The 21217-nt window shown below is 41.3% G+C and overlaps 1 protein-coding gene across 2 annotated transcripts in view; it reads right to left on the bottom strand.

Annotated features, from left to right (window-relative positions):
• cntfr (ciliary neurotrophic factor receptor) overlaps positions 1–21217 on the bottom strand; it is a 184445-nt gene that overhangs the window by 92868 nt on the left and 70360 nt on the right. For both annotated transcript variants that reach the window (XM_052050301.1, XM_052050302.1), the window contains exon 3: positions 19448–19529. In XM_052050301.1, the coding sequence (XP_051906261.1) occupies positions 19448–19529 (82 nt within the window). The remainder of the gene's footprint in view (positions 1–19447; positions 19530–21217) is intronic.

Consider the following 21217-nt stretch of genomic DNA (forward strand, 5'->3'; position numbering starts at 1 on the left):
AAATTAAATGGAGGTTTGGCATGCCGGTTTCGCATCTCAAGAGTTATATCTCGTCGTGTTGTGCCCCAAACTTTGAATGCTCACAAGTGTGAATGTGTGCGTATAGTATATAACGGTGTGTAGAGCTGCTTGTAGATTCATTGGCATGCGTGTATCAGACGACGTGGGAGCGTGTCGCTTTCCAGCCGAGCCGTAACTCACGGGAACAGTTATCGGTGAATCACATTTGTTTGCCTAAGGGGAGTCTCGCCTTTTGAAAGTTCAACAGGAAAATATTGAATCAGCTGACATACTGAAATGCAGCCTGCCGGAATGATCAATTTTAGTTTAGAGGATCACATTTTTCACTCTGTGACTGCTCGGCCACAGAAACACAAGTGGTGTTTTATTTATTTTTGTTCCTAAATGACTTGAGTATTATGCATTTTATTTATACGTTTGTCATGTTATTTGATAAAAAAAAAAGTGAACTATTATACTGTAGTGTAGACGTATGGATGTGATGGACAGTATTGGAAGATAAAGTTTGATACATATTGATTGTGAACTTGCATATTGTTGTGTAGAGGTGTTTTAGTCACTTACCTAATTAGGTTTTTAATAGTGACTTCCAATCAAAAGAAATATCTCTTGTAAACTTGCCGTTTTTCTTCTGCCTTTTCTTTTATTTTTAGCACAATGTATTTTTGGTGTGATGTATTGAAAATACTGAAGCGACACTGCTCATTATGAACTGTGCCGACATGATTCTCTTCCCCCCCCCCCCCCCTAGTTTTAGACAGCTGCTTGCTGCCACTGAGAACGAAATCAACCAATCATCTAAAACGTGATGCAACTAAATAAATAGGCTTTGTGCATTAGTAATAAATGAACCATTCTTGGTGGCAGCAGAAACAAATTGTATTTCATTGATAAAACATTAGTGATTTCAAAGTATGCTACTTTTAGAAAACTATTCCAAGTGTTTTTCGCAGTCTTTGCGATTATGTATGAGAATGGATATGTGGGGCCCCCAAAGCAATTTGGATGGAGAGCGTGCAAGTAGAGTAGCAGCTGTATCAGGGTAGGGAGAAAACAATTAACAGATGTTTCCAATTTTATATATGTTGATGAGAACACTCGGTCAACCCAAAAAATTTGTTTTTGACAATTTTATGCAATTTGTGATGTAGAAATGTAATGTGCAGGTGTTACTGAAAAGGATGGGATGAATTTTGACCGGTCAGCTTGACTTTGCAGAGCCTGGAATGGCTGGATAGCTAGCTTGCGAGTGAGCGAGCTAGATAGATAGCTGTCTTTCAGCATCTGCATCTCATGCGACTGCTTTTTGTGACGGACAACCGACTTGAGCGGGCTAAAGTGGGGCTAGCGCTTATCCTTAACGACATGAGGAGAGCGGACCAGAGAACCCTGAAATTACAAACTCCCCAAGCTCATTTAGGGCACTTGTATGGAAGCATTTCAACTACCCGGTGGGAAACAGAGATGGAAATGGTGTAGTTCCCCCAAGACCCTGACTATTTCCCATTAAGTGCTTCTAAAAACTTGCCTAAGTCACATTGCACAAAATACAATACTATTATGAATATACTTTATGGATTGAATTGAATACAACTTTATTGTCAAATAATGTTTGTATATCATCTTCCTTAATATACATATATTATTTGCAATCGGAATGACTATGAATAATAATACAGTGATCCCTCGCTCTAATGCCGGTTCACTTTCCGCGGCTTTGCTGTTTCATGGATTTTTTTCGTGCAGTTGTTTTTAATGCTTTTAACCCTTTAAATCAGAACGCGTCGGCGGTGGCGCGTCTCGCCATTTCAGTATTTTCAAAAACGATTGTAGTTATTTGTTGAAAAAGGTTTTTTTTTGTAATCGGGCCGAAAATAGGTTTTTGTCTTTGATTTCATTGTATATATATAGTTAAGTATTGTATAATAACTGTAAAAAATATATTATTAAAAATAATTATTATATTGCATATCAAACATGGGACAGAACTTACAGCCATAATAAATAGGGAGTGCAACTATCAAAGTAGTTCGACATCTTCATTCAAAGTTTAATAAAACACTTGTTTCCATTATATGCATGGCAACACGTCCATTCATCACGATGCAGGTCGTAGCTTGTACATCATCATCCAGTCATTTTTTTGCCTCAGTCAGCATGTGGAGCTCATTGCAGTTTTACGAAAAATACAACACAGCAAAATGCTAAATTATTCCCGATGATTTGCAAGATGGCGGTCCGTTAAACTGCTGCATCACATAATAAGCAGTGCTACTAAACTGCTGTAGGCGGTTTGAAGCCGCACACGCAGTCATGCACCGGTACAGCTATATAATACGTAAAAACATGCTGATACGCTCACAGGCAAGGCAGGCATAGAAATTGCATGGCAATGCGCATTTCCACAGCCACCCTCTTGTTCCCTCCCATATTACACTTCCTCCGCAAACATCTTGGAATTAAGTTATCACTTCCTCCTGTCTCTTTTTCTCATCCGAGTGATTAAGAGTCACTCTCGCTCGGCATTTGCCGCTATTTTCATGTGAGCGCTGAGGCAGCTGCAGCTGCAAAAGTGTTTATGTGTGCATGAGTCAGGGCATCAGTGCTCATATAAATCTACTTCCTGTTTCCTGTCATCTTATCTCAGGCCCCAATGCACTTGCCTTTGCACAGTCAGGTGTGTGTGTGTGTGCGTGCAATGTCGTTCTGTCCGTCTACGTGTTTTAATCAGACATAGTATGATGCCTCTGATCTGTCTTGCGGGAACAACCGGAGTTGACAAAAAAAATTAATTGTGCCTTGACTTTTTCGAGGTGTCCCGGGAGGAACATGGAGGCAAGCGAAAGAATGGAGAGAGTGTTCGACGGATCGGATGAAGTCGTTGTTGCAGAAAGAGGAGGGGCAGCACGGGAAGGAGGATGTTGTGAGTGAGCAGTTAATATTTTACAAGCCCTGATTAGAGAGGTCATGAAACGAGGAGGGGAGGAAGAATTTTTGAGAATTAACTCGGAAGTACGAAGAACTGAGGAAAAAAAAGGAACGGGAGAGCAGCTGGGTAACGCTGCCTTGTTCTTATACAGTATTGACTTCAAATGTTTCGGATAACTATGAATAATGAAATGACTGAACATTTTCAAAAAGTTATGATCAGTGATGCCGGTAACGTGTTATTAAATACCTTTCACCACCAAATCCAGTTATGGATAACCGCCTCCAGGCTGCAGCAGTGAGTATAAATTGACAAGAGAAATAAAAAGTACAAGCCACAATGTTCCCTCATGCACATATTGGGCATGCAAAGGAGTAATAAAATACAGAAGGACAACTGCTTCGGAACATCCTTGTACTCCGGAAAGGCACTCAACAAATAACTGTTAATTACAGAACACGAAAGAAAAGGGAAACTCGAGTATTCACATTTTGAACATAATCAGCCATTGTAACGGTCTTCCAATTCACATTCCCGCCTGACCGTCACATTTCAAACTCAAACCGCACAAATATTCTTCTAGAAACGCAGCCCAAAAGTCGTGTTTTTACTAGTGCGACTCCTAAATCCTAGCCTTGCTTTTCTTGTTCATTCATCATTTAAGAACATGCTGTTTCAATTTCCTCTGATATGTTCGGAACTCAGATGTGAGGTATACTGTGGTGATCCATCACCTGCATCTTGTTTTCATTATTATTAGTATTTTTTTTTCGTCGGATCAGCAGCGGTTTTCTTGTTCGATGGGAGTTGTGCAGTCGCCAACCAAGGTCTCGTGACGGCTTCCTTGTCATTATAGTCCTCTTTCTTGAATGCTATAGGACACATTGATATGCAAATATCACTTTCTAATTAGGAGTTTTTGACTCCCCGTTGGCTGGACTGCATATGCATGATAATTCCCATATAAGCCTGAAGAAGCCTCCCTCGCAGTCCTCATCTTATTGGTTAATAATGTGGTTAACATCACCCTGAGCCTTCCCCGAGCAGCAAAGTGAAGGTCAATGCTAATACCAGCCAGCTCATTTATTCTTCAGATTGGTAGGGAGTGTGGGGGGGACACTGACATAGAAGGATCAGTGATAGAAAAATATCTCCCATCTTCTGATTGAAAATGGGAAGATTATATGGAAGCTTAGGAGTGGCGTAAATGGTGCAGAGAGCAACCACGGAAGAGGTTCACAAGGGGATAAGGAATAACATAGCGTGCGATTGTTTGAGCTAAACTGCAGCTGGGAATGGAGGAACTTCAAAAGGTGTCGGCGAGAAGAGAAGCGAGGGGCGACTTCATTAAAAGACGGCGATATATGACAGCGTCGCCGGGTTAAGATAACATCGGCGAATATGAGTGTCTTCGTCAAGGGTACATGTGGTGCCAATATGCCATGACCTTGCCACAGGAATTTAAAAAATTGTCAAGAAAATTGGCCGTACTCTCGACGGGATCAAAATATGTCATACCCAAAATAAAAAGTTATTTGTAAAAACTTCCAGCATCATTTCCACCCTTGTTTGAGTCAGCGATCGATGGGGGTTGGTTACCATTCCAACTTGACTTGAGGCTATTTCCCCGCAACCGCTGAGACTTACTGAAATCCAAGAATGAGTTTTTTTCTTCTTTTTCTTCTATTCTTGTCTGCCTACTGTGTTTCCAGAGTGAGTTTCCCCAAACACTTTGCAATGGTATCAAGGGACCTGCACATGAGTAGCTCAAGAGCTGCAATCAATCATGTGTGACTGTTGAAATGTAACACACCTAGAGCGTCAATATACACAATGCGTGCACACGCTTGTGCTCGTACCACACAGACACCCCCGAAATATGGGCCGTTCTAATCTCACGCTATTGTGTAAAGAGTGGCAGCCATTCACCGTTTTCTAACCTGCAGGTAAAACACGGTCGTCATCTGGAATCGTTCTTTTTCGATCTTCGACATGTCTTATACAATATAGATCTGTATATTTTTTTAGAGACAAAGACAAATACTGTGTTTTTAATGAATCCAATTCAGAATCTCTTGCTGTGCAGTTGAACCTTTGGCGTGGTTCACCAAAATGTTCGGAAAAACTTTACCGGCGGAATTTGGACTGCGCCCGCGCATTCGGGTCAATAAAGAAGCAACAATGTCTGAACTAATGGCGCTCATTCAAAAGAGTTCAGATTAAGACTGCTGTGGGCCCGTCGTTGGGGAATTTAGAGTCTCTTTAGTGCTGAAGTATGACATGGTTCAATTAAAGGGGTACAATGGAAATTTTTCATCATTTTACATTGTGCTGTTGCAGTGATGAATAATCTGTACACTTCTGTGAAACATATGGCAGTAAAGAATGTTATGCGAATGATGACATTGCCTGTACAGTTGGGACTGAAGATGCTTTTCATATTCAATGTTGACATTTTCACCCTGGAATGATATATTGTTTTGTTTTTTTCCACTTTCCAGAAACTAAATATGATGTCTTATATGTTACACTGGAAATATCCATTTCTGTTTTTATATAAAGGCTATGCACAAAATATTCTATTCAGGGTTTGGGGGGAGCTGCGGGGTATCTCAGCTGACTTTGAGCAAAAGGCAGTTTACTCCTTGTACTGGTCGACAGGATCACAGATCACAGGGCGCGTGTGCTATACAGACACCAGATAACCTGTCTGTACTGAAGTCAGGGTTGGGGAGTGGGGTAAACTGTTAAATCATCCCTAACCGTACCGTAAATTATAAAACAACATTTCCCCATATGCTGTATACATTCTACACCACGCAGTACATTCTCCAGCCAACTAAACTAGATACATTTAGCTTTGCCAATGACATTTGGCAATGTCGGAAAGACAGCCATTGCAATTTTCATGATTTCTGGCTATATTCCGGAAAGCATTGACAGACAGCAGAGAGTCATGCATTCACAGATAAGGAAGTACGCTTATTTGTTGGGTGGCTGATAAAGACATACACCTATTGTCAGTTATATCACATCCTGCTATTAGAACGTTCAGGGATGTTTGTTGTTTATTTCATACGGCTCATTGCACATCTAAAACGCACATGAGTCAGCCATCTCGATAACGTCTGCGTCCCGCGTCCTAGACGCATAATTTTCCAGCCAGACGCACAGTTCCAAATAATGTGTGTTTTTCCGATGCAAAGACATTTCTTTGTCAAAAAATAAAAACAAAAAAAAAATAACAACAAACTAAAAAACTACGGTAAATCTTTTTTTTTTTTTTCCAGCGAACACAGTATGACAATCGCCACCATTGTTATTTTGATCTCGCATTAATCTCGCGTGACGAGATTTCCGTTCTCGCGAGACGAGATTGGCAAGATCGGCCTTCACTTCGTGGAAAGCAGATGATTGCCAATTTCTGTCACGTTAAAACAAGTGTTGCGAAAGTTTATTGCTGAGATACGAAGTCAAAGACTGAACCGTGGGATGAAATAAGAACCTATTTCTTGGATGCCTAAATTATTTAAATTTTTGCAACATTTGTTTATAAGAAATAAACCTATTACAAATGTATATTGTTGTTGTTTGTGTTATTATCATATGCAATTGAATAAGTAGACCATTTCAGAATTCGAAATTTGGGACTCTCTAAATGCATAATGGGACTCATACGCTTCTAATCAGCGAGTTCCAGGGACTCGTAGGGCTCAAACCGAAAAATTATCACTGAAGAGTGCGAAAAAGTTTTTTTTTTTTTTTTTTTGGTTTGTTTTTTTTGTCAACACACCATGTCCTTAACAATGGGATGGCGTGTGTGATATTGTTGTGGTTGAGCCAGTATGGATAAGCGCATGTCATCAAATTCATTTTGGGTGGCTCTGCGACTTTGCCCACACGTGTAGACAGAGACTATCCCTTGGCTTGTTGACATTCCTGTAGCTCCACTTGCCTGTCTGCTCTAAACGTCTTTCATTCAAAACAGACCTTCTCTCTCTTCCGCACACACACACACACACTCTCCTTTATTCGAAATTCCGTACCAGCGACCTTCATACCGAAAACATCAGAAGGGCACGAGCGCTCACGTTCAGCTTGTCTCCCATCAGCGCACGTCTGCTTGTTGAGTTCCTTCATGGCTTTAGTCTGAACACAACATTGCGCCCAACATTGATAATGAGGCAGGTTGCTTGATGTTTGTAGCAAATGCGCTGTTGTCATGACTTGCTGCCTCTGATGACAGCCTACAAGACACAATTGTACGGCGTACATACACAATGCGCTGTGAATTCACTTCAACGTAAAGACTTTTGTGTCCCGGAAAGTCATTCCCAGCCACGTGCAGTTACAATTGAGCTTCTAACCGGCCGAAAAGTTGAACCGGAGAGCGAATTCTTTCTAATATCCAATTTAGACTTACAGGGGCGGTGATGTAATGACAACACTCATGTATCTTAATAAGCTTGTCTCGCTCTCCTAATAGTCATGTTTTGGTAATAGGTTGCACCCAGCTCTCCGTCCAAGGCAATGGTGCAGTTAGCACCACGCATACTAATGTGAAACGTGAGCAGAAAAGTGGTTGCTACAGCGGACAGCTTATCATGTTATCAGGTTACAGTGTGCATGAAAGGGTTAATAAATAAATCGGTCATGTGTTTTTTACCAGCTATATTTCCCATAACATTGCATGGTGAAAAAGACAAAGTACAATTGTATTGTTACGGTTTAGCTTAAGTGATTGTTTGGACCATTTTTTTTTTTTTTTTTTGTAAACGCATCACTAAAGTCAACTGAACTCAGTGACATGTTTTCACAAGGCTTTTTGCACCGCAAAAATGTTTTCCGCAAATACACACACAAATATATACAGTATGTTTCGGGTCGAAATGACCTTTCTCCAGGAAAGACAGAAAGAAAGCAACGCTTGAGTGATTGTTCCTCAAACTACTCTTGTCACTTCATTTACAGTACAGAAGTTGTTGTTTCAATTCAATTGCATTTATGGAGCACTTTCAAACAGCCATCACTGCATACAAAGTGCTGTACATGGAGCAATTTAACATATAACAATAAACAGAAAAAAAAATTGTTGGCTTTCTACCCCTCCCTCGACAACTCTCAAAAGAAACACGCTTCAGTTAAGCTGACATAAAATTCATAAGGTCTGCACCCGTTCTTTCTCTTAACAATTGAGTTTCCGTAATTGTTCCACCTTTTCGATAAAAAGAATAGATACTGATGAAAAGAATACAGGTGTAACGGCTTCTGGAAGAAACCGGCAATATGATGCAATATTAACAGCGAGAACAGGTGACCTTTTATAAAAAGGCAGACTGTGCAATTCTTTTTTTTCCCAACTGTTCTCAGTTGCTTGGATGCCTGGGCTTGTTCATTCATACATTCATAAGCCTTTGCAAACTGTATCTCATTGCTGATGGCATGAATATGTGTTAACAGCTACATTCATACTGCCCGCGCCCGCTGAAGGATGGAAGAGGCAATATTTTCTTTATACAAGCTACGTCTTTTACCAGCCCATTGCGGGGTGTATTTTTCTCCCCTCCCCAGAGTCCGATTGCTTCTCCTTTACACAATTCCCAGGGAAATTCAATGTTCATGTATTTATATCCAGAAGCACATTGCTAATTTCGGGTTTCCGAATATACAGCAAGGGGGTAAATATCATAAACACAATTCAGAATGGCATTTCAATAGTCGACATACAATAAAATTTAAATGAAATCCAATTAGACCGTATACTGAATTTATTAGATTTATTTTGTATGAAAGTCTGCAGCCTTGCGTGGCTGTGGCTTCAGTTGGCCGTGATGACTTGGAGAGTCAGTCAAGAATTTACACCTGTGAGGTTATTTCTTCAAAATGTCAAGCTACTGTATGTTTTACGACGAGAAGCTTTGGGAGGCTTATACTATTGTGTTTTCGGCAGTTGTAAGTCGGGGGGTATCGAGGAAATTTGCCCCGGTGGACCCGATGACCTTCTTTCAGAAATGAATATGACATGAAGGGGAGGAGAGTGAAACAAAGCGGTTAGCAAAACGTTGCATCACTCATGCGCCGCATCATTCATTCATCGCTTACATATCCGCCGATAAGCTCGGGCTTACTTTGGAAAACCTCAAACACTCTCACACTAGAATGCAGGTGTACATTCTTCACTTTAAGAAAAAAAATGCCATGTAACTTAGCGCTGTAGGTCAGCACAATGCTGAGAAAAATGAGAATAGGGGATTAAAAAAAAGAAAAAATATCTTAGTCCTTGAGGAAGAAGATTGGATTGGCCTGCTTGCACTTCTTAATAGTGAATGTGTAGTCTAAATGGACCCCCCAACCCCCCCCCCCCACACACACACACACATTTATAAAGCTCCCTTGACGTGGCTTATTTTGCAGTCAGTTTTGAACATCTTTAGATGTGGCATCCTTCGTCCCAAACCCTCTTAAGTTAGGAAAACAAATTCCAACCTTTGTTTGCACAATACTTTCAAATGTGGCATTCTTGTAGCATGTTTCAACAACACAAATATTAGGATCTAATTGCAAATTGCTATTTGGGGTCTGAAAAGTCTCCAATTCACGCATTCAAATGCATGCACGCTATGAACAGAATTTAATGAATTTTGAACAAAAGCAGAACAATAAATTGATGCAGAGCCTTTTCGCTCCTTATCAGAAACCAATTTAGACTACTGCTGACACATTTTCAGAGAATATAAATGTGAATTTTGATATTTCTTTTGCAACTCACAAAAACAAAACACAACAGATGGTCTTTCAAACCACACAAACAGTCAGAGCCACGCAGCGCACATGATGGAAAACAAATGCGTAGTTAGACACAGTCCTGGGCACGCAGAACTCATGGGACCAATTTATATGTAAAAAGAGAAGATCACAAAGATACGCGATGATATAGTGCACTGTCATTAAAAAAAAATAAGAAAAAACATTTTCCATGGCCCTTAAATTTAACATGGTAGGCATTGTTGTTGTAGACAAAAGGAAATTTAATCGTTTGCATAACTACTTCCAATTTTTTCCCCCAAAGTTTTCTTGACGCTCCAAAAGATCCGTATCCACCGACAAAATAGAGCTGCAAAGAACTAAAATCCTTAACAGATTTCTATTTGTTGACTTAGTTGATTTTTTTGGGGGGGAGGAGGTCACGGTGTGCATTTTTGGATCCCTTATTTCATGAAAACACTATTTTGAAATTGAATTCAATGGAACTGAAACATGACTGCAGGCCACGCAGTGTGTGTGTGTTTCGCTAATAGTCCAGCACTGAGCTGAAGCTCAAAGCCTTCTACTAATTCCCTCATGGAGAACTAAAGCTGCAGACGACTTCTGTAGTCGATGAAGCCACAACAACGAAACACATGTGGAGGATTTTCTCCCAAACCTAAAATTTAATAAATAAATAAATAAATAAAAAGGCTTTCAAATTTCGATGCTACTGAACCGCTCATATGTATGCCTACTCTATTACTGAGTGCTAAAATATTCATCATAATACCTGGGAATTGTTTTTGTGTTCCTTCTTATTAGACATGTTTGACACCCAAATCCATCCACAGCTCTGGTTTTGCCCGTGCATTAGTTTGGGATTACATTCAACCATTCCTATCAAACCAGCCAACAGAGGCAAATGTTGATAGAACGAGGGGAGCCTCTCTCTCTCTCTCTCTCTCTCTCTCTCTCTCTCTCTCTCTCTCTCTCTCTCTCTCTCTCTCTCTCTCTCTCTCTCTCTCTCTCTCTCTCTCTCTCTCTCTCTCTCTCTCTCTCTCTCTCTCTCTCTCTCTCTCTCTCTCTCTCTCTCTCTCTCACACACACACAAACACGCAAGATTAAAAAAAAATCACATTGCAGCATCTATGACTGATGGAACAACCCAACTTTAATTCATCACTGTGTGGATGCATGAACACAGCGGTTAGAATGCACAGATGATATTGTCCTGACACAATACAATAGAGATTTTGTCAAGTGAATGGTGCTTGGTATGTATCCATCCCGGAAAGGAAATCAGACTTCAATAAAGAAGGAATCGTCCTTGTCCAATGTCACAAGAAATAAATAAACTGCACACTTTTGAAGACAGACACAGGAACGGGTACACGCTTTTCTCTTTTTTGCCTTTGTTGCCTCTCCTGTGCAAGGACAAACAGCTCTTTCAAAAATGTTTCTTTTCATATCTTCCTCTCTCTCCCGCTCTGGTGAGCGTTAGTCCAAAGCTTCCCAAATCTTCTAATAAAGTTTCCTAAAGAAAGCCCGTGTGGTGAATGGGTAAAGCTTCTTGCATAGACAGACTGAAAACAAGCATTCTAAATTCACCAAACTGTCCATTTTAGGACGAACTTAGCAGCAAATTTTGCATTCATCCTAAAATCCCTAGATGTAATTTTTTTGTTCATTTCTAACCCTTACTCAAAGTCATTTCAATCAAATTCACACAAAACTGTCTGACGTGGGAGGCGTCTTATCCTCTTTGGTAGCACAATCTATTTATTAAGGAGCCTTAATGTCGGCCATGTGTTTGGATTAAAGAACACCTCCGTTTTATGCAACCATTCCTTCGATGCACTATTAAGCACCGTTTGCTTTCGGAATACTGATGTGCGATTTGGTTGTTTTGTGTGATCCACCAGATTCTTCCTGCTCTTGATTGTGCTGCTTTCACCCCACTCTCACTTGCCTGGTTGCACAAAGTAAGCTGTGTGTCCTTTCTCCATACACTAGAGTCAAACGGAATGACTTCACTGGAGGGGAATGACAATAAAGTTGAGCTGAATTAAATTAAACTGAAGTTCAATGTGATAAATGACAGTCCTCTCCCCCCAACCCCCCCGATCACTCTTCAAGCCCCTCCACCACACAGTGTGTCACACTTACGGCAATTCTTTTCCAAATAGATCAAATTAAATGCATATATTTAGAAGGACTGCATCATTGAAGGGTCCAAGACCCCTTTTAAGGTTCTGGTGATTCAATTGTGATGAAATGGAACAAAGTTTGACATCAAAACAACATTATAGCTAAAACTTTGCAGACTGGCCTTGATTAATTTATTGGCTGCACGTGGGGAAAACACAAATACTAATGACACGCGCAAGCATTGTTGTCGATGACAAAAAAAAAAAACAAATTAAATAAGCAAATATTATGTAATTACCGGTAAAAATATATTCTGTCCCAGTTTTCCCATGACATCTCACACCTCTGTCCTCATGTCTGTGCATTGTTTGGAATTGAATAGCTACATTTGATAACCAATGTTAAGAAAAATGGTGAATTATGGTGTCCTGTTTGGTTGCAGCGATATGGGTCAGAATCTCACTTCACCAGTTACATTTAGTGCACTTTTCAATCAGGACGAGATAACTGAACATTTGTCAAAAGTAAAGCAGCAGTGCACACTGCACAATTTTTTTTTGTAAACTGTATCGCTAAATAGTCTATTGTTGTTGCTGTGCTATATTCAATATAAACATCAGAAACAGCCAGAATGGTATCGGATTCTCATCGCGCTAATTGCTTTCTAGCCTTGTTGCTAATGTTGGGGAAAGGCAAGGTAGTTTTAGCTAAAGTAAAGCTAAAGCTGTCAACTCTGCTTGGTCAAAAAGTAAAACAGTCTCTTTTGTAAATTTCTGCTTGTCTTGGCACAGAGTAAAGCATAACAGCAGAGTTGTTTGATGTTTGAATTGTGTAGGGAGTATTGTTTTTTATGTTGTCCGCCTTGTCATCATGTCATGTTTTGGCCACCCCATTCTTATGCTGGCAACTTTTTAGGCCTGATCTAAGTACATATAAGGAGTGTGAAAAATGTATCACTGATCTGCGGTTCACTGATCAGGTTCATAGAGGAAATGCGAAACGCCAAAAATGAACACAAGTTCTTCTGCTAGTCTTTCCGTTTCAAGCCTTGCTCATCCTTCCATTTTGAATCTCCAACATAGCAGACAAACTGAAAGCGATCACATGATCAAAATATATATCGCATCACGTGTGAAAATTATACATGTGAATTTGAAATGTTTGGGAGTGCTCACCTGCAACAAACGGAACAAATCACATCTTGTGGTCCCTCCCCACCCTCCTTCAACAATTTGGTACCACGAGGCAACCTTTCTTTTCTTGTACCATTTGTCTCTGTTTTGCAAAGCTAAGCCAGTCGTTCCCTCCCTGTCAGGCCACCATCGGTCCGACTGCTATCCATCAGACGGAGCAGTCAGTCAATCAATTATTTCAGCTCATTCTTAAAATTAATCTAAGCTCCATGCCAAAGAGCCAGCGCTGATTACACTGAGTGCTACTCAGGATAATGACTGCGATCAAGCCTCCCTACCGGCATGTAGAGTACCTATATGGCTTCCACAAACAAGAAAATCGCACTGCCGCACGTTGATGTCAGTCTTGCCGCTTATTTACTTACTTACAACATCTGTCTGTTCTCTCTGATTGCGCATCAGACAGCGGTTCAACGCTTTGAATAATTGAAGACATTTGGTTGTCTGCGTTTGTCTCGTCAAGCAGCATCCATGAATTTTTACTGTATGCTACCAGACACATGAATATTCAGGGTTATGAAGAGCCTCCTTTGTGTTTGACTATATTTCCTGTTTTAAAGATAGTTGATGTATGTCACCAAACTGTGTGACTGTGACGTCCTGACATAGGATTTTTTTCTAGGCCTTCCTTCCCTGTTAAATCGCAATTTTATTTCTTCTGGCCTCCGTCAATGCACACGAATCCGATCTGACTTGGCTTTAGACCGGGGGTGTCAAGCTCATTTCACGTTGTGGGCCACATACGGCCTTGGTAGATGTAAAGTTGGCCGGACCATTAAAATTATACCATACTCTGCTATAAATAACCAAAATAATGTCTTTCCTTTGTTTTGGTCTACAGAAGCACAAGAACATTAGGAACATGTTAAAATTTAACAAACAGATCGAGCAGATACTGCATGAATTGCACCTTATTAAAAATATTCATTCCATGCCTTTTATGCATTTTTTTTCACTTTTAAATTATCCTGGGGGCCTCCTTGCAGGCCGTGTGTTTGACACCACTGCTTTAGACCCTTTCATGCACCCTGCAACCCGATATCATGATAAGCTGTCCACTGGAGTAACCGCTGTCCTTGAAAGGGTTAAGAAATATCCACCCATCCATCAATTTTCTGAACCGCTTGATCCTCTCTAGGGTCGCGGGGGGTTCTGGAGCCTATCCCAGCCATCTTCGGGCAGTAGACACCCTGAATCAATTGCCAGCCAATCGCAGGGCACACAGAGACGAACAACCATCCATGCCCACACTCACACCTAGGGACAATTTAGAGCGTCCAATCAGCCTGCCATGCATGTTTTTTGGAATGTGGGAGGAAACCGGAGCACCCGGAGAAAACCCACGCATGCAAACTCCACACAGGGAGGCCGGAGCTGGAATTGAACCCGGTACTTCTGCACTGTGAAGCCGAAGTGCTAACCACTGGACTACCGGGCCGCCCAGTGTTAAGAAATAATGTGGCTAAAATCTGAAAGCATGAATTCAATTTGAATGCATAATGCAACCAATTTCGGATCTGAATGATTGGCGCTAGTGAGGAGATACAGACCAAGGACTCAAGGCTGTCTGGAATTGTTGACGGCCGCCTCTCCAAAACAAACAACGCTATCTGGCCTTTCCCCTGGATGGAAATACGCATGGAGTCGAGGGCTCCCACCACCATCCCCCTCCTTCTCGGCCATGGACTGATAAGCCGGGACTGTCTTCATGATGAGCAGACCTCGACGAAGCAGCTATGACCTGTACACGCATACACATACACGACTGGACAACCACACGCGCATACACATCCTTGTTATCACCGTCTTCATCGCTCCGATTCTGTTTCCCCCGTGACGTGGTTCGATAATGCGGAGCGCAACGGGGACCCTGCAGCTGGTCATTTTTCGGCCACGTCGCGGTTACCCCCCAACCCCCTTCCCATTCATCCTCCCCCTTATACATGTTATGTCTTGTGACTTGTTGTAACTGTCATATGCTTATTCATGTGCTAGGGTCTTTTTTTATCCTGGACTTAAATTATCCTAGGAAGAGGATAAGAGGTCTGATTGTAACTTCCCCATTGCGGGACAAATAAAGGATATCTTAATTTAGAAAGGTGATCACCGTTTCACAAAGCCTATGCCACAGCCTGTCGGGAAAGTGTCAAAACACCCATGAAATTGACACAGCAGGAATGAGTCCTCATTTTGCTGCCCCTTCCCTTTCACATGACCTCTACATCAGATTGGAAACATGCAAAAAAAACATGCTAGAGTGGTGTAGCGGCAGCAGAACGTGATGTCACCGGCGATAGATCTGCTTGTTGACAAGCCTGCTGATGAAGTGAGAGTTGGGAAGCGTAGGAGGAGAAAGAAAATGAGGGAAAAGGGGAAAGGATGTGGAGCAAAAAACTCGAGAAATTAGAGGGACGGCAGACAGGAAGGAAAATTTGAAATATGGGTTATATAGGGGGCAGAGGGACATCAAGAGAGGGAGAGAGATGGAGAGCATGATTATGAGTGGAAACATTCATCTCTCAATTACGATATGGATTTCCATAAATAATGTGCTCTCTCAGTCAAATCTATGATGTCACTTTGTGCGTAAAGAAACACACAAACATCCTGAAAGGTTTGTCTGGCAGCGGGAGAGGCAAACAAAAGCATCGCGAAGAAAACGGTAAACATTCCATTGTGTTAGAATCCTTCGACACTTTATTTCACAGCGTGATTGGGACAAAGGGGAAATCAAAATGGAGATTTCCAAATGATGCATTTTTAAGAATTGATGTCATTGTTTTGGAGCAAGAGTCAACATTTTTGACACCTGACTTTTCAATGACAATGAATCACCGCGGGGGATTAAAAAGCATGACTCGTCAATGTCATTCTCAAGATGGAAGAAAAAGATTATACTTGCTGCTCATGTTTTGACCTTAAGAGCCGTTAACAAATTCACAAAATCTGAACACAATCTGAAGAAGGCTTTGACCTCTGCTGCGAACACAAAATAATCCTCCCTGCGGCGGCGTTGGCAGGCATGACAAAAGGACCGTTAATGTGAATGTGTGTCTCCTTGTTGCCTTGGTAAGAATGTACAATTAATCAAGTAATCTCAGATACTAATGTTATATTTGTCTCAACGTATCAAACAAATTCAATGAGATTCACAATCAAATGGGAATTGTTAAGGTCTGGAGTGGGATTTATATGGAAACGCTTCCCAATTAGACCAAGCGTGACTCACAGACAACCTTATGAAGAATAAAAATATTGGACAGTTTTCCCCTGCTGGGATGCTGGTTAACCCCCCCCCCCCCCCCCCCCCCCACGCCCCTGCTCCACACTCCCTCTCTGGAGCCCGGCCTGGAAGGATTGGATTGCAATCGTGTTGCTAGGTCACATTTGCATATACAGTACATAACAATGCTTGCACTATGATGCACAGTACGAAGCAATGGACACATCTGGGAAATGTTTTTGTTGCTTCCAAAAAAAAAAAAAAGTATCTTGCGGCCTTGACTGACAGTTTTATGCTACATACCCCAAAGTGTCACACGCTTAAGTCCCGTCATACATTTGCACGCAAAATGAGCCTTATCGTTTTGCCGCTTTCTTGTTTTGTCTCGCTTTGCATCTCACGGCATATCTGCCCTCTGATTCCATCGATCGTCGCGATCTCATTTGAATTCCAAGAAACACCCGAAACAACCCCCATCCCCGCCCCCATCCAATTCATTGTTTTTTATTGGATTTTTTTCACAACTAATTCAAAACACAACAAGAATACCAAATGGGAGCCAAATTAGGATCCATTCGTTCTCTAGCACTTATCCGGGGTCGGGTCGTGGGGGCAACGGCTTTAGCAGGGAAGTTGAGGCTTCGCTCTCCCCAGCCACTTCTTCCAGCTCTTCCCAGGGGCATCCCAAGGCGTTCCCAGGCCAGCTGGGAGACATACTCTCTCCAGCGTTTCCTGGATCATCCCCGGCCTCCTCCTAGCCAGTGTGACATGCCTGGGACACCTCACCAAGGAGACGTCTCGGAGGCAGCCGAATCAGGTGTTTCTTGACATTCAAATGAGATTGCGATGATAGTCGCAGATGGAATCAGAGGGCAGATATTCCGTCAGACGCAAAGAGACACAAAACAAAACAACAACAAAATGATAGTGCTTATTTTGTCTGCAAATGTATTAACGTACTTTGGGATATGGCGCATCAATCTGTCAGTTAAGACAGCAGGCAACTTTTTTTTTTTTAAGTAACAAAAAGCATTTCTCCAGACATGTCCCTTGCTTCGTACTGTGCGTGTTAGCGCGCACTTTGTTTTGTACTGTATATGCAAATGTGATAGAGCAACACAATTGCAATCCCGTCCTGTCAGTTTGCATGGTTGATTTAATATGACGTTGACTCTTCAGCTCGTAGCATCAGCAAGATGTGGCAGTGGCGTCGACATTGTTGTGTGTTGCGTAAATGCGTATGTGCGCGCATGCGTCTCGGCGAGGAATAATGGCTTTCAACCTTCCTCTTTGTATACCTCCAAATATGAATATCAGAGCTCCGAAATTGTACCAATGACATACCGTTCAACGAGGACAGAGAAGATCCGTTAACGCTTAATCATCCAAACAGCCCGGACAAAATAGAAATAAAACGCACAGAGTATTATTAAAGATGGATAAGGTAGAAAAAGACAAGGGAAGAGCTTTTGTCTTATAAATGCTGTTCTTTGAGAGAAGACAGTCATTTGCTGTGGTTCACAGGAGCCACGATTCCTCTGGAGGGCTTCGCCAAGACTAATGGAGTTAACTCTCCAGGGCTACGCTACCAACAGTGGCAAAGAAAATGGAACAACACACATGCTCTGGGGTTCTCTGGATTGAAGCAGCGGTCCACAGTCAAAAAGTCTAAAACTTCTTTTGCTCTCTCTCCACCCACCAATGGGTAATTTTATTGCTGGTAACATAGCACGGCAGTTAATTCGTCGAAATGTGTAATTCTTCCTTTCGATGCAATTTTGGTGGGTCTCCCCTGATTCGTGTGCTGACAGATATTGAGAAATGCGCCCATTCTTGTCCCTCCAAGGGAGTGATGGGCAATATAATTGCTGGAGGAGGGCCGAAATTTTTCATCAGTGCGACTGGAGGCCACATCGGACCACACACTTCCTAACCAGACGTATGGAGAAAATATATTTTAAAAACGGACAAAATAGGCGCTCTTATTAATACATTTCATTTTTGAAAATATGTTTTCCGATGCGTGTTTAAAGATCCAATATCTGAACGCAACAACCAAGCCATTGAACCAAATAACAACATAACCACATAATGTATTCATTTTTTGAGAATGAACAAGACGGAAAGTGCAAGAACTCAAATCAACGCAATAATTTATTTTTTTCCCACAAAAATGTACCGTACTCACTCAAAATATTTACATTCTTTAGGGACTCTTTGTAGTCCATTGCATTCTAAATCAAAAAAAATATTTTTTTTTTCTACAAATAAGTTAAGAAAACCTTTATTTGTCTCACAATGGAGAAATTCACGATTTACAGCAGCAAAATGAGGAAAGTAAGTAGTAGAAGAACAAAAAGTATATACTGTAAATATATAAAATATAAAAATATACAGAATGTTCTGTATTTAAATCTGTTGAAACCGTATTTTGAATATATAAACTTCATTTTTATAATTCTAAGAGTCATGGTAATTTCAGAACATTTCAATTTTGTGCATTTCATTCATGTAACCCCGTGACATAGTGATGGTGGTGAACTTAGTGACTCCCTTCGAGAACTTCTCTGCGTCAGATGACTTCCACTCAGAAGCCACTGGCTAACAAGCCTCGGCAACTCCTTCCACGAAGTCAAATGACGGATTGACTCGCATGCCAAACAGATACAGTCACGCATTTTGTGAGCAACTCGAAAGAGTTCTCCTGTTAGTCTATAGCGCTCCCCGTGCCCCCATCCGTTCTTTCATAAGGATCCCAGCATGCCAATAATTTGTGACCTGCTCATGGTCATGAGTTTAACATGACTGGTGTCTTTGTTGAACACAATGTTGCTGTCGGCCCAGAAAAGAAAACCCAACATGGCTCCAACTGCACAAGAGAGGTCTGTTGATCCATTATAACGCAAAGTTAAAACATTTACAAGTGTAACGTGCGCAAAAGATCACAGGTTGAGTCAGTACTTCTGTACGCACTCACAAATGCAGAATAATTTCTTAAATGACTAAAACAAATGAGAACATGGGGCGTGGGACTATCAGGAAAGTAGTCGTTCGATAACTACAAGCCAAGCTTCTGGTAAAGCACAAGTTGCAGTCAAACAAATATATCAAACTGTGACTTTTAAGATGTCAGCCAGATGTCACTGCAGCAGTTTACCAAGTAGAGGTGATAAAATGCATACTCACCAAGCTGACTGCGTCTCTGCGCGTAGGCTACCACCACTGCGGCCAGAACTACACAGCATAGCGATGTCACAAGGTTTGCCATCTGCAGACATACCACACAGGGGGATCATCAGCCAGAGCACGTGGCAGAGACGGGAGAACTGGCGAGCGACCGCGTCCGCCCGTCGTTGTAATTGACTGACAGACGTGGACGCCTACAGCGCCATTGAGGAGATGGAGAGATAGTTGCTTCCTGCCCCCTCTGAGTCTATCTGTCTCTCTGTCTGTCTTTATCTGCTCCCACTGGGATGTTGTCTGTTGTGACCTTTTTTCCAACCTTTCTTGTTTTGGTTTTGACTTATTTGAAAAGCTTTCTTGGTTTGCAATGCTGTTCAAATCCCTATTGGGATTCTTTGTATTGTGTTTTTTAATATTGTTATTTCTGTCTTTGTTTCTTTTTCTCTGTACATCAGACTAATGGTTTCATCCTCTCTGGGATGGGCTCTGAACAGAGGCTCTTAAAGGGATAGCACAGCATAAACAAACACACCCGCTTTGCAGCGCAACCGACTCTTTGAGCCATCTATTGTATTTTTCATTTATTAGGACTGGGGTTATGGCTTTCTGATGATTAATGGATTCTTCAAACGACTTCCATGAAAGCGTCCGGAGGGGTGTGGCCTGTACATGCATGCTTTCATAAAGCCACCCTATGTTGATTTGGATGTGGCCTTTTTTTTTTTTTAACATTTTTAACACATGATGTGAGATCAATCTCAGGGCGTGTTCTAAACAATCAATCATTCACACTTATATTCGCAATGTGCAATTTGCCATGCATGATTTTGGTGACGAACGCAAGCACGACTTGACTTTCTCTTGAAGCGTTTTTTGAAACAATAAAAAATGCATTGTGTGATTGTTTTTTGTTTTGTTTTGTTTTGTAATACCAGCGAGTCTTTATAAAACAACCAACCAACCATTAATATCACATTTTATAGTCCCATTGTCCTTGTCAAAACCTCGCAATAAAGAAGTTTTGCCAAAGTAAAATTTGCATTCTGTTGTTTTTTTTTTATTATTATTTGTCTGTTTTGTGACATGCTCTGTGAACTTATATATATATATGTGTGGGTGTGTGTGTGTGTGTGTGTTCTACATACTTGGCCAATAAAGATAATTCTGATTCTGATAAATATATATATATATATATATGCTTGTGTGCCTTACTGCAAGTGTGTAAAGGCTGAGGGCGAGCTTATAGCTGATAGGATGTGCGCTAATGTCTTTTTAACTGAATTGAATTTTTCCCGATTAAATATATTGAATCGGAATGACAGGATGGATTTGATCCTAAATAGCTTGAGCACAAGTTTTCATCTCTGCAAAGGCTCAAAGTCACTAATGTTGGCAGCCAAGCAGCTGGCTGTCATCCATTGAGCAGGTGTTCCACAGCACATCAGCATTAATGGGCGAGATGAATTAATCAGCTTTAACGGTGATCCTATTTAAACTGCACTTTTTCCCTACTCGTATGCTGGGAGGGAGGGGGGGGGGGGTGAAAGGTCACTCCTTCTGCAACTAGCCCTCTAGATTTCTTGCCCACCCAACATACAGGCTTTTGCCTTTCCTCTTTATTTATTTATTTATTTATTTTTACCAATGAACTCTTCTCTCACTTGACAGGGTAAGCTTGCCAATGAATGTTGGCTGAAAAAAACAAAGAACATGTCCACATGTGCAGAACAGAGTGAGCATTTTAAATACGAGCATAGAAAGCAAAGTGAAATT

Source organism: Hippocampus zosterae, chromosome 18, assembly GCF_025434085.1.
Source record: "Hippocampus zosterae strain Florida chromosome 18, ASM2543408v3, whole genome shotgun sequence".
Lineage (NCBI taxonomy): Eukaryota > Metazoa > Chordata > Actinopteri > Syngnathiformes > Syngnathidae > Hippocampus > Hippocampus zosterae.